We start from the raw sequence: 13,646 nt of genomic DNA, 5'->3' as shown, positions 1-13,646 counted from the left end.
AGAGCTAGAGAGTTGGAACTTACGCCAAAATGACCGGAAGGGACGATTTCCTATTTGTTGTCAATACAATATGAAACGCTAACAGCAACAGAAAAGGAGTTATTTTGAAAAAACACGTATTTGCTCATTTTTGAGCAAAAAAAATGAGAAACTCGGCGATTTTGCTACAGTGACGCTTTTATTTCAGTTGTTAAGTTGCTGTGCTGAGCCACATTGTTTAACAATTAAGCACAGTGGTAGTAGTCTAGCATTGTATTTACAATTGATTATATACTGTACCTCAGCATTGATTTTTACATGCATGTTGCAATTACTAATACTAGCTGACTTTAAACCCTTGATCATTTCGTTCAAAGATCTATTAAACAAAACCTCCATTCAACAACACAACACAGTTCAATGGGATTATTTATCACACCATACTGTGCAAAGCAGCACAAATGCGCAAGTCTGTTTTGGCCAAATCATCTTGGTCATCTCGAATCAAGCCGTTCACAACGCGTTTCAGTCTGCCAATGAAGCGCTCTGTTCCTCTACTGTTGTTGTTGATCATACGCCAAAACACTGAGAGAGAGAGAAACCTTTTATTTTGTCTGTTGCGACAATAGTACGGTACAATTATACACAATACGAATAAAACAGTACCATAGCTATCTAAATACCACAACAGACAGGAAGCAGCGAAAGACTATATCAGTCATCGAGTCAGCTGCTTCCCGGTTCTTAATGTGACAAATGTCAAGCATCGGCAAATTACATTGAAACAAGATAGGCTGATGTTCAGTAATATTAATGAAAGAAAATAAATCATGTGCTGCTGCGATCCTCAAGTGAAGTCTTGAGGTTTTATTTAAATATAAACTTTATTCCGCGTAATTAAAAATAGGAAAAACTTTTGAAATCAATAAACTCTTGTAGCAAGGGCGTTTAAACTTCAGTGCAACCAAGAAAAGTTCAAGCCAATAAATAGTACAAGGCTACGAGTAAAAACATTTTCAGTAACAGTATTACAATACAAAAATATACACAGTTTAAAAAAAGGTATAGGCCTATTTATAAATTTCTCGGCCATGTAGTAAGAAAGCAAAAACTGGAGCATCTCTCTTTAACTGGTAAAATTTTTGGAAAGCGGGCACCTGGCAGACAAAGACATCTGGAACAATTTAACGACAAGACAGAAACAATCATCCATGCAACATATAATAGGAACATTTGGTCTAATTATTCATCTGAGGCCGTCGATGCCTGGTTCAGGCAAGGCAATTGAAGAAGAAGATAGGCCTATTGTTCTGTCATAAAAGAAATGGCTGAGTGACTCTCAGTGTGACCTGATGGGGATGAAAAGCATGCAATGCATGGAGCCATCTTACTTTCTTCGGAAAAAATCACGTAAGTTGCCACGCTTCAAAAGCTTCTGCTCGATATTAACGTTTCTTGGAAAACTTTTCTGTCTTACCGCATCAGCAGCAAAAGGTGGAGCTTTAGCGTAAGAACTTGAAGCAACGTTTTTAGGGCTCAACCATTGGGATGCATGCTTAACAAAATGTTTCAGAACAGCGTTGAATACTGGTTCATCAACAGATTTATATGCAAGTAATAAATCTCTTGTAAACAGTACAATTGAGGACCTTTAGCAGCGGAAGGCTTAAGATGAATGACTAAAAATGCTGGCAAATAAACACAAACAATGAAAGAAACCATACGTTGAAGTTTAGGGATCTCCTGAGGCTTAACACAATACCACAAAATCAGCATTTTTAAGTAACCACTCGCTGTTGCTATCCAACGCGCATGAGACACGCTTTCTTGACGATAAAAAAGTAGGGGTTTCAAATTTCCTGGAATATCCATCACTAAATGCGCTGCCAGAGCAAGAAGACACATATGGTCGCTCCAAAAAGATGAATCTTTAGCTTCTTTCTTGTGCTCAGAAAATCACAAGATCTTGGCTTTTAAATGATTTGCGGCTATAGCTGTGATGGAAACTTTACAATCTTGTCGGATTTTCAAATGTTGGGGCTTAAGTTTAGTTATTTTTTTAATTATGTTCATCAAACCACCATCTTCGTATGCATTAGGGCCTTTCACTTTGCCTTCCAAAAAGCTTTTAGCGTGTGTAAAATAAATCTCATTTACATGGAAGAGACATTCAAGAGTGTGTATCACTACTACTACCACTGTACTTAATTGCTAAACAAGGTGGAGCAACTTAACAATCGAAATAAAAGCATCACTGTAGCAAAACCCAAGCAAAATTGCCGTGTTTCTAATTTTTTTTGCTCAAAAATGAGCAAATACGTGTTTTTACAAAATAACTCCTTTTCTGTTGCAGTTAGCGTTTCATATTGTATTGACAACAAATAGGAAATCGTCCCTTCCGGTCATTTTGGCGTAAGTTTCAACTCTCTAGCTCTTGCCATATTCGTGATAAGGCCAAAATAGCAAAAATCCGCCAGCTGGCACATCAAGATGACGTCACAATGAAAAAATAACGTAATTTTTGAAATCAGTAACGAAAATCCAGTCAGAATTTGACCCGAACGTCGCCTAAAAGTGGGACACCCTATTCTACAGTCTACAAGTACCGGTATGCGAAACTGCCAGGATTAAGCTCTGCAAGAAGCTTTCCCAGTCCGAGGATAAAGATTCAATCAATCAATACATGGAATTCTATTTGTTAACGATATACGAGCAAAGCGGTGGCGTTTTAGTGGCACCAACATATTAGCAAATAGGCTACTCATGGAAATAAAAACAGCAGTATGGCAAAAACAAACTGTTGCACTTTCACCCAAGTTAAGGCACTACAGCGATACAGTAATTCGATTTGACTTTCTGGCACAAACAACGAACACAAATTTTTTGTCCCCCAAAAAAGGAAGTAGCGACAAAACCAAAGCAGTTTAAGATTTTACAATCTACTCTACATGCTTCAAAAAAGAATCTTGGCAACCCGCGTCAATACTTTTAAGGTCATCAAATTTACTTTAAAAAAAAATCAAATTTATTCATCAGCAGTTAAAATTTCTGTTGCCACAATAAACGCACTCTAACAGCCACCCAGACGACAAAATTCGTCATTTTTACATTGATTCAACGTCTGCAGACGTTGGATGTTCCTCATTAATACACACGTATGAACAATTAGAAAATATGGTACAAATAGACAAAGGTAGTGTATTACAGCAACTGAATCATTTGCACACCACACGTTGTGACTGCTAATATACTGACAATGAAATAAACACGGAGTTGCAACATTTTTATAATTGCAATAGATTGAATTTCGCTGCTAGCAGCATGACCGTTATTTACTTCACAAATGTGACATTTGCGAAGATTTCAATAACCCTCGGCAGCCGTTCTAAAATATTAAAGTCTTCATTCCGGAGATTAACATCAGCCGGATATCAGACAAGTCTGTACCGATGCAGCAGTGAAGCTGTTGAAAAGCTATGAGATTTTTTTTAGTTTGAGTTATTATTGTAAGAATGGAATACAAATATTTTGTAAACGAGATGAACTAGCTCAGCCACCTTTCAGTAACGGAATGGCCCGTTTCGGTGAGTCCGATCCCTTAACGAGGGATTTTTTCAATTTTTTTTTTTTAATTATCGGGTACCGTAGCCTAATTATCATTGCCGTTTTAGGGTTAGGGGTTAGAGGTTAGGAACTCACCGAATCGGACTCACCGAATAGTAGCAGACCCTTCAGTAATCGCTAATCGGCCTCTAGGACCAGTCAAGACCAGTTTCCACCGAAAGTGTACCAGATAAACAAGATTGCATCACATTTAACACAGTTTTGTCTCAAGTGTCTGTCTACAATGAAATGGGGTAATTAATTATTTCTGTGCAGCCCAGAACTGCTGACTATGATACCAAGGCAGTTGACACAATGAGTCATCGTTAACATAAATCAAATGCGGACCGATTGTAGGGTGATGGGGAGATATAATTGCTGGCAATCAGTTATCACTCTAAGTTAGTGTAAGATAATTTTACACTGCATACTTTTTTTGTGCACATTATAATTTTAAGGCTGCATTAGCAGAGTGGCGAATGAATTTTAATTTAAAGCGTTGCAAGTGAACAAGAATAAAATTTCAATGAGCCAGTGTTATTGCGCATCTTAGGCTTCAGAACACTATTGAAATTTTATTACTGTTGGCAACCGTTACAGATAACAAACTGTTGAACACTCGTTGCAGTGAAGCAGTACAGCATCGCTTTACAACTCTCACCTATGCAGTTATGATTAAAAACATTGCTTGGTACTGCATTTAGTTTGTGCATAGTTTAAGTGGCTACAAGTTTCGCAATAACACAAAGGTCGCCATATTCCATTTCGTTTGGTGAAACAAAAGAGATGGCAGCCAAACATGTTCAACAAATCAACAACATAGAGTGCAGTCAAACCATTGAAAATGCAGGCTACCAGTTAATTAGCCATACAATTCCAGAGGTTTATATAAAAAATATGCATGTTTAAATTACACTATACCCCTCCTGATTATATAGGGAACAATACTGTAGAACTATATGCCGATCTGCAGATGCACAAAGACCTGGCAACCAATACATTGCATATCTATTCGTCTTCTCTAAATTTCTTATATTTTTCTGTAGCAGAAGTACGTGCATTTTCCGACTGTGAGTTCTTCTTGACAAGTGCCAACGTCTGCATCCTTTACCTGAGAAAATTGTTTAGTTGTATTGGTTTATGTAAAACAGTGGTTCTCACTTTGCGTTTGCGGACTGTAAAAATCTTTGTCACGTCACATTTCATTACCCTCCACCCAATCAAGAATTTGCTTTAAGTCAATGTCCAATTGTCCATTAAGTAAATATTGTAATCATGATTAGATTATCTACCGACATCAAAATTGGTGTTTGCTTGGGTGGGAAACTGCAAACTGACTGAGTAATGTCTTGAAGTAGTTCTTCATTATTACTGTATTTATTACTTAGAACTATTTCACTAGAAGTATTCTCTGTACAACAACAAAACTGCAAACACTTAACAAACGTGTAAAACTATTTTCATAAGCAGTATAACAGCAAACGCCAACCAAAATAATCAAATTGCCAAAACTCCCACAGCAATTTGTCAACTTCCCTGCAATACTTTTGTTGTGAAAATTTTCTTTCAATTTTTATCCATTCAAAATAAAACAGCAAAATTATAAGCTATCTTGCTGGTATATTTTAAGCAATTGATATTCGTGACCTATCAATATTGCACACGCACAAGCAAAGAATATTATTACCCAGAACGATTATAATATAGGTTGCCCTTTAGCGATTTTCTTACTGGTTTAGACCCAATACAGCTGCATCTCCATGCTCACTCGTTTCTGTTATTTTTTAACTCTAATTTTTGTCATCAAAGCTTTTTTGCGACAAACACTCACGAAAAACATATAAAGCCATAATTAGTCAACCACAACAGTCCCTCTCACCTTTTCCACTAATGAGCACCTTCCCTCGCCCACCAGTTCATCCGTTGTACGATCCAGTGACAACAACACTTTGTTATCTGGGTCATTGGGAAGCTGAGCTGCGTTAAATACTAAAATCCCACCGGGCTTAAGGATGCGCAACATGTCCTAACAATGTTACACAAAAAAACTTGTTATCCCTAAATATTTTGTCCAGTCAACAGAAATTGCAACATATAAAATACGTAAGTTCAATATTGAGTAACCCACAAAGGAAGTGTCAAAAGCAGCCACCTGATTACTGTACTGTTTAATGTTTATAAAGCATTTTTGTGGTTGAATTACCACAATCGACTTGCATATTGTCAATCTTTTGTGTTCAAATTGTTAAGAAAGTGATATACCAATAAAAGTGCAGACCTAACTTATAATTTTTTCTTGTATTTTTTTAAACTATAACAAAATATGGATATTTCAAAAATGAGTTTGAAATCTATCTAAAAATAGTGTACAATAATTTTCTGCAAGCAAATTACCTTCAGACACTCATGTGGTATATGTCCCAGGGAAAGAGCACCAACACAAATGGCAGCATCATATGTGTTGGAAGGATATGGTATGGGGTGATCTTCGGACAACATTTCAAGCTTAACATTCCTTAACCAAAAAAAAAACAAACACATGGTTTACAATTAAAGCAGGTACTAGTTTGGTTCTATTACATTCTTATACAAAACCAAAGCGATCAACTTCACAATGTAAATAACTAGATACTAACAATCTGTGTTTTAGCCTGATGCTGCGAGTTTGCTGTGGTACCGTAGTAGAGAATTCGAACTCGCAGCATCAGGCTAAAACAGATAGTTGGTATCCACATTGCAAAGCAACGATCATGCTGCAAAAAGCAAACTCAATCCAAGGCATAAAGTGATCAAAACGGTTAGCATATACGACAAAAAAAATTTAAAACTAAAACTGATACTTTTACAAAGTTTGAATGGTAAGCAAAAGTGGGCATCCAGTACTAGATACAGTAACATGCTACCGGCTACTCTGGCTAAATTGGCACATGCTACCTATCAATAAAAGTAGCGCACTACTCACTACCGAGCTAAAGTAGGACAATGGACATGCTACTATTATTTCTCCTACTACTTTTGTCTCAACTTAAACTGACACAGGAAGTACTTTGAATACTGAAAAGTTTGGGTGCTCATCAGGACAATTATCATTTCTACCACTAGTTGCAACGTTCATCTGAAGTACTTTGTGACATCAAAATGACCTTGAAAAAGACTGATATCATTCATTTAATACATTGCCATTTCAACGGCGATATAAAAACATGTTCTAGGTGAAATTTATTGTTACATATCTTTCAAAAACATGAGCATTTCAAAATGCTAGTCGCTGAGTTCAGCCCGCTGGCTTCAGCATGTCTTTTCCAACAGAAAAAATTCTCTCCGCCGCAATACTGGAAGAAATAGGGGTGTTGTATTTAATAAAGAGATAAATCGGCCCTGATGGTAAAGCTCAAGGACTTGCTTCTGATTAAAAAAAGGCTCCTACAATTGACCTTTTTTCCGTACCAACATTTCAAGCGATGGTACCGTCAAACCAAAAAATTCAACCTCGGAGTTGTTGTGACTGGTGTTGGTGTCACTGTTCTCCGTATCAACATGGCTTCATGTTCTTTGCAATAGTCAAATGATTTCTGCTTGATTTTCTTCACGCATTGTTTCCAAAAAATCCCAAAACCAAGTCATTTTTTCACTTTACATTGCAAAAGTGAGACTGAAAGAAATGTAGCGCCTATCTGCTAATGCTACATTGAAAAAAAGCAGTGTCGCTACTGCAACCACTACTCTAACAAAAAAGTAGAAGTGCCGCAAAAGTAGCGTGCTACTGCCCACCTCTGACAGTAAGTTAATGCAGATTGCAGTTTAACTACCAAACATTAGCATAGAAATACGTGATCTGCTTACCTGAATACTTGTTTGGCTTGACAAGCTTCAATCATTTTCTCTGATCCATCAATGCCATCGATTATTCCTTTGAAACCAGCGTTTCTCAATGCTTGTCCAACAAGCCCAGTACCTAAGTGATACCGGTATTGAAAAATACTACTACAAAGCAAGCAACTAAAATAAAACCAGAAATTGCAATGCGATGTTAATCAACGCAATTCAAAGATCTATACAGTAAAATGGAGTATTTATACAGAGAAGTGATGACTTTGGTGACCTTTTGTTTTTTTGCAGTCATCCTTGCTGTACAAATTATTTGCCATTTGTGTTTGTAGATTTTTTTTTCTTACCAAAAAAAAAAACAAATAAACTGAACTGATAAAAAAATAATAATATAAAACGGGGGCTATTTTTATGATATATGATAGCAATTAGCAATAGCCCTTGAAGCTGCTCATTTAAGTATTAAGTTTTTTTTTTCTTAATTGCCTCTTTGACAACAAAAAGCTGTATTGTCATTTTTCAACCTAGCATTTTATGAAAAGATACATTTGAGCACATGATATCATGCTCAAGTGACGTACGTCGTACGGTGACTATGACCTTAGAGGCTGCAGCAATAATACCCTACCAAGAATATAATGCTTAGAAATCAACTCTTAACATCACTTCATTATTAAATCAGTTTATAAAATGTTTGACATAACAAGCAACCAAATTTAGACAAAAACAATTGCTCCAGTGCTCCACCTGATCTTAAATCTAATTCATGAAAATTCAGTTGTATCAGCAAAATAAATACTTATTAGCCAATGTAAAAATAGCCATGTCAACAGCCATAATGACATTTCACTAGGATCATTTAGAAAAATTGTAGCTGGTGTACAAGTCTTCACCTTTGTAAAAAATATGATGACATCATAGATAGGATTCAACCAAACAATAAACATATATGGTGAAACTACTTTACCTTTGCTTTGCTGTTCACGTACTTCAACTCATGTGTCTTGGCGATTCCTGTTTATGACACAGCAGGGTATTTTTACCAGGGCGGAGACTTGTACACCAGCTTCGAAAAATTTAACATTTCAAACTTATGCAGAACTAAAAGCTGCAGGAGACCAGTACGATGTAGTAAATTGCATTTCTAAAATACACTACTAACCTGTGCCAACATCTAAAATTAAAGCATCTCCATTTTTGCTCATATGACTTAAGCAAAACTCTGATAAATTTTTGGGCAATCTGTGTCCAGTCTGAACCATGATGTCATCATATAAGTCGGCATACTTCACATAAGTTTGTTGATTCTCTTCAGTAGAGCCAGTCAGTTCACTGAGAAGATTTTTACAAGCATCCACCATTTGGTTTTGTTCCATATTTTCAATCCAACAATTAACCAAATTTGCTATTGCTTTCCTGGAGGATTAACACTATAATGACCAATGGTCCTACACCTTGGGGTCTGCTACTATTCGGTGAGTCCGATTCGGTGAGTTCCTAACCTCTAACCCCTAACCCTAAAATGGCAATGATAATTAGGCAACGGTACCCGATAATTAAAAAAAAAATTGAAAAAATCCCTCGTTAAGGGATCGAACTCACCGAAACGGGCCATTCCGTACACCTTGGCTATAGCCGCGACTTGGCTGTGGGCCTGTCAGCTGTCACCTGCAATGTTGCCACTCTCTTGTCATGGAAACGTACTAGATTTGACTGAAAAAAAACACTAGATTCACAAAAAAAACACTAGTATCATAAATACATGATCATTTACATGCACAATGTACAAAAATGACAGCCAATGGCGTTAGTGAGTGTTAAAAGTCCTTAAAGTTTCAAAATAGAACTGAATTTCCTTGAAAGTGAGAGCCCTGAAGACTCATCTCATAGCCGTAGGAGAGTAAAACATTTTGGGGTGGCGAACAAAATTTTCCCCAAATTTGGCCTTTGCAAATATATTGTCAAAAACGCAATATCACTCACAATCATCTCTGAGGTAGTGTAGTCTAAGAAGTAAGAACTCCACACTCATCAAATGTAAGCCGGCGAAATGTAAGACCGGAGCCGGTCAAATAGCCACTGCCATTTTTTAAAGTATTTATGCTAAATATCTCAAATTTGGTCATCATTGGGTGTAACCAGACAAAAAACTCGCTGTCCACTTTGAAAAGCATTACAAACACATTGATGCAGCCAAACAAAAAATAGGTGGGGCTACTTTGAACACTGTCCAAGCCTATTGATTGATTGGTTTATTTTGTTGTGCAATATTATAACAGCAAAACCATTAAATGATGCAGCACGCTTAACGAACACAATTGAAACAAACAAAAATAACAAATGCACAGTACACTGCATCTTTGAAGTAAGTAAATCACAACGGGAAGCTGCGAAGTGACCATGACGGTCTTCGAGTCAAGCAGCCACCCTCAGCCAAGTTGATGATAAAAATTTAATAAACATTACACTAAAATATCTACACTTACAACAAAGAGTCAAGACAGAAACAAACTTGCATCCATGATATGTCAAAATTTCAAGTTCCAATATTAGGTGTTGATAGTCAACGATTAAAAGCTTAAATGCCTATGCACACCAACATAGCGGTAAATCGCTAAAAAACAATAGATGGCAAAAAAAAACACTAGAACACTAGATGCAATCCAAAAACATTAGATCTAGTGGAAAAACACTAGGAGTGACACCACTGGTCACCAGGAGTGCATTCCTAGCATTTTATTTGGGGGGGCTCCATTAACACCTAGCTGTGTTGTTATAGACAAAGTATATATAAATAATCGGTGTAGGTGAGCCAACAATCTTTACCATTTTTAAAAAGAAACACTGTTCAGTTTGTTTTTATTTCTGAACATCATATCAAAAAACAACCCACGCTAAAACATAGCTTGAAGTAACAAAACGTGAAAACGTGGTCAAATCCGAAATAAAATTATAAGTTTGAAATTTGGCTTGGTTGCTACACTGCAATCTCCTTTGCTTTTTCTTTACTGTGTAAGCTTACACTTAAAACTCGCTTTGCATGAGCTAATTCCAATCTCTTAATTCAATTGTAGGCTACTTATTTGCTACAATTCTAAGCACACTTGCAAAAACATTGACTGTAGGAAAGTGAGGAAATGCATCTTCTGAAATGAGCGCTTATGTTTGCAGATTTGCGAGTAAGAACCAATAAGCTGCCAATGTGACAGTTAGGACACTAAAATCTCATTTAGCTATTAACGAACAGTAGGCTACAAGCTACGGTACAACTCCAAATACAGCAAAAGCATATTCTAAGGTGCAAACAAGATTATAGGCTACAAAACAAATAGCCTGTCTGCCAGGTCTTTGGTTTTATGGGCTAAGTTATAAGCACCACGACAGCCTTTGATTTTAGCCAGCAAACAGTTTTTGCACACATCTGAGTTCATTCAATGTGGGCAGCTTAGAATGCTTAACCTGAGTATCCACAGCCGATCGATGAGTTCGCAACCACTTCTGAGTTGCCGCAGTGCCATTCCATATATGAGGAGGTGGTCCATTAATGCTGATGAACAACATTACTGAAGCAAGTGATTTGGTCAGCCGGGATCGTAGCGATATGACGACCAAGTTCATTTGCAAAAATCCACGTTCGGCTTCAGCAGAACTTATAGCAATCATGTTTGGGTCTGCTACTATTCGGTGAGTCCGATTCGGTGAGTTCCTAACCTCTAATCCCTAACTCCTAACCCCTAACCCTAAAACGGCAATGATAATTAGGCTACGGTACCCAATAATTTTAAAAAAAATTTGAAAAAATCCCCCGTTAAGGGATCGGACTCACCGAAATGGGCTATTCCGATCATGTTTAGTACTACATTCTTGAGCAACTTTATCGCATCTGGTATATGGCAAGGATTGTCAACGTATATACAATCGAAAATAATTCAATTCAATTTTATTTTTCATTGCTGGCGCCAACATGTGAAGAGCTTGTTTCCAAATCCGCTTAGGTACATCCACTTTCGGTGATTTCGAGAAAACCACGAAAAACGTTTATGCGCGTAAGTGGTTTTGGAAGAAAACACAATTTTTAGTGTCGAATTTGAAGCAGAAAGAGAAGGTTTTGGAAAAAAAGGAATGGATAGCAGGTAACTATGGTAATACCCTACCTAATGACACTCTAAACTCAATTTTGGTAAAAGTGGCGCCTAAGCGGTTTTGGAACTGGGCTCTTCATGTAGAGAACGGCAAAGTAAACTCACGAATTTGGCACCAACAAAAGGGAAAGATGGCAAAACTAAAAGGTTTAAAATATGCAAAAACAGTGTTGGGATGTCACTATCTTTAATTTGCACAGCTACAAAACCTGGAAATGAGATAGAAAAGATTAAAATTTTTATGTGAAAATGGTACAAAAATAGGCTAGCCTACAATTACAATCAACACTTGCCAGTGCAACAAGGGCGGTTTTAAACACGAGCTGAATATTCATCATCATCATTAGTCGTTATCTCCGCCTGCGGCAGATTGCGCATCAACATGGCTTATTTGTTTCCAAGAGTGGCGATTTTGAGCCAACTCGCCCAGTGTCGTCAAGTGGAGTCCGGTCCATGATTGAATGTTGTCTTGCCATCGTTTTGGTTGTCTGCCACGTTTTCTTTTTCCTTCTACTTTGCTTTCTGTGCAAAGTTTGCTGATTCCGAATTGTGATCTTTTAGTGTGGCCGAACAGTTTTAAAACGTTTGATTTTATTATTGCTGCAATTGGATGTAGTTTTGTCATAGTTAAAAGATCTTCTATTTTTATGTGATCAAGTAACCTTTTGTTGGTCATGCTTCTCATGATGTGATTTTGGAAGGTAGTGAGTTTTTTCATTGTTGATGATGTCCAATTTACGCATTCTAGACCGTACAGCACGACTGGTAAAACGTAGGTGTTGAAAATTTTTGCTTTCAGTTTGATTGGGAGTCTATTGGATGTTAGAATCTTTTTGTTCTTTTCAAATGCTGCCCAGCCTAAGCCAATTCGGTGTTGCACTGCAGTCTTTCCATCGTTGGTTGCGGATAGTCGGTGGCCAAGATATATGAATTCTGGTACTTGTTCTATTTGTTTTCCATAGAGAGTGAGATTGAGTGTGTTGTTAGTTTTGTCGGTTGTCATACATTTGGTTTTGGACACAAATGTGACCAATTGTGACCAAATGAATTCATTACTGTACAATGAACATTTGCAACAAGGGCAATTCAAACTTTACAGTACTACACACAAAAAAAATAGTGACAAGTTTCCAAAACTTTTTACTTTGAAAGTTTAACGAAATTATGACGCCACAAAATAAAGATTCAGCAAAGTGAAAAGTTCAGGAAACCGGCTTAGTGTGACCAAATGAATTCAGGGAAAAAAATTAAGTGCAACGTGAGATACAATTATGTAAAATCAAATACCAGGGATCATAGGCTACGCACTATTTATATTTTAGATAAGGATTGATTAATCAACTTTAGTTGAAATTTATCAGGATTTCACAAAAAGTAAAAACGAAATAAAAAGTTTGGCGATTTAATAATAATAATATATGAGATGTTTGAAAGCAGAGTGCTTATTCATCTTTCAATCACGTACAGTAAACAACTAATAAAGATAATAACAATATTAAGATTAACATTTGATTTTATCTCCAGGTCCTAAATTTGAACAAATTAATTTTTTAAGACTTGGACCTGGAGAGCAAAAATCTTGCAACCTACGGTTTTCCAAAAAGCGCGGGAAAATTTAAAAAAAGAATTTTTGTTTTTTTTTTGTCTAGGTGACTTATTCAAACAAAAAGATTAGAAGTAAATTAAACTAATTGCCAACTGCTGAGTATGTTCGTAGTCAAACTAAATAAGAATGGTGACCTGAAATCTCTCCTCTATTTTCCGTAATATCTGCTCCGCTTTTTGCCATGGAACTTCGATTACAGCGGGCCATAACTCTGGTACAATAATTTCCAAGCTCTTCACAGAATTTTCATTGTTGGTGTCCACCATCCTGCTTCCAATGTTGTCAACTGAAGCTTGAATAAACCGATTACGATCAAAAGATGATAGTCTCTACCAGTGGCGTAGCCAAGAAGGGGGGGTTTTGGGGGTTACAACCCCCCCTTTGGCACGCATGTGACGTCATGATATTTAGAATGATGCTTTCAGTCTTTATGTCTCTAAAACAAATGTTGCCTAATTTTAAAGGAAACTGCATTAAAAGAGCGAGTT

General features: G+C 36.8%; 1 protein-coding gene across 2 annotated transcripts; it reads right to left on the bottom strand.

Moving 5' to 3' along the window:
• Positions 1 to 2,609: 2,609 nt before the first annotated feature.
• LOC145768833 (methyltransferase-like protein 27) lies at positions 2,610 to 12,888 on the bottom strand. Of its 2 annotated transcripts, XM_082580436.1 has the most exons (6): positions 9,897 to 12,888; positions 9,013 to 9,123; positions 7,426 to 7,537; positions 5,977 to 6,097; positions 5,462 to 5,608; positions 2,614 to 4,693 (listed from the first exon to the last, which is right to left on the bottom strand). In XM_082580436.1, exons 2-6 carry the CDS (start codon positions 9,023 to 9,025, stop codon positions 4,613 to 4,615), a joined length of 474 nt encoding a protein of 157 aa, XP_082436562.1. In that variant the 5' UTR covers positions 9,026 to 9,123; positions 9,897 to 12,888; the 3' UTR covers positions 2,614 to 4,612. The 2 variants fall into 2 exon arrangements, with proteins under 2 accessions (XP_082436561.1, XP_082436562.1); XM_082580435.1 differs by lacking the exons at positions 9,013 to 9,123; positions 9,897 to 12,888 and adding an exon at positions 8,573 to 8,823 and having other exon boundaries at positions 2,610 to 4,693.
• Between the last annotated feature and the right edge of the window lie 758 nt (positions 12,889 to 13,646).

Source organism: Aplidium turbinatum, chromosome 4 (genome assembly GCF_918807975.1).
Source record: "Aplidium turbinatum chromosome 4, kaAplTurb1.1, whole genome shotgun sequence".
Taxonomy (NCBI): domain Eukaryota; kingdom Metazoa; phylum Chordata; class Ascidiacea; order Aplousobranchia; family Polyclinidae; genus Aplidium; species Aplidium turbinatum.
The sequence above is the reverse complement of the archived record's forward strand: the minus strand, read 5'-3'. Positions and strand labels throughout refer to the sequence as shown.

Excerpts from the sequence above, each read along its gene's own strand:
- LOC145768833 (XM_082580435.1), bottom strand. The coding sequence starts at position 8,786 with ATGGAACAAAACCAAATGGTGGATGCTTGTAAAAATCTTCTCAGTGAA. Across the intron at positions 7,538-8,572 it reads AATTTTAGATGTTGGCACAG|GTACTGGGCTTGTTGGACAA; the intron begins GTTAGTAGTGTA and ends GGTATCACTTAG. Across the intron at positions 6,098-7,425 it reads CAAGCCAAACAAGTATTCAG|GAATGTTAAGCTTGAAATGT; the intron begins GTAAGCAGATCA and ends TTTTTGGTTAAG.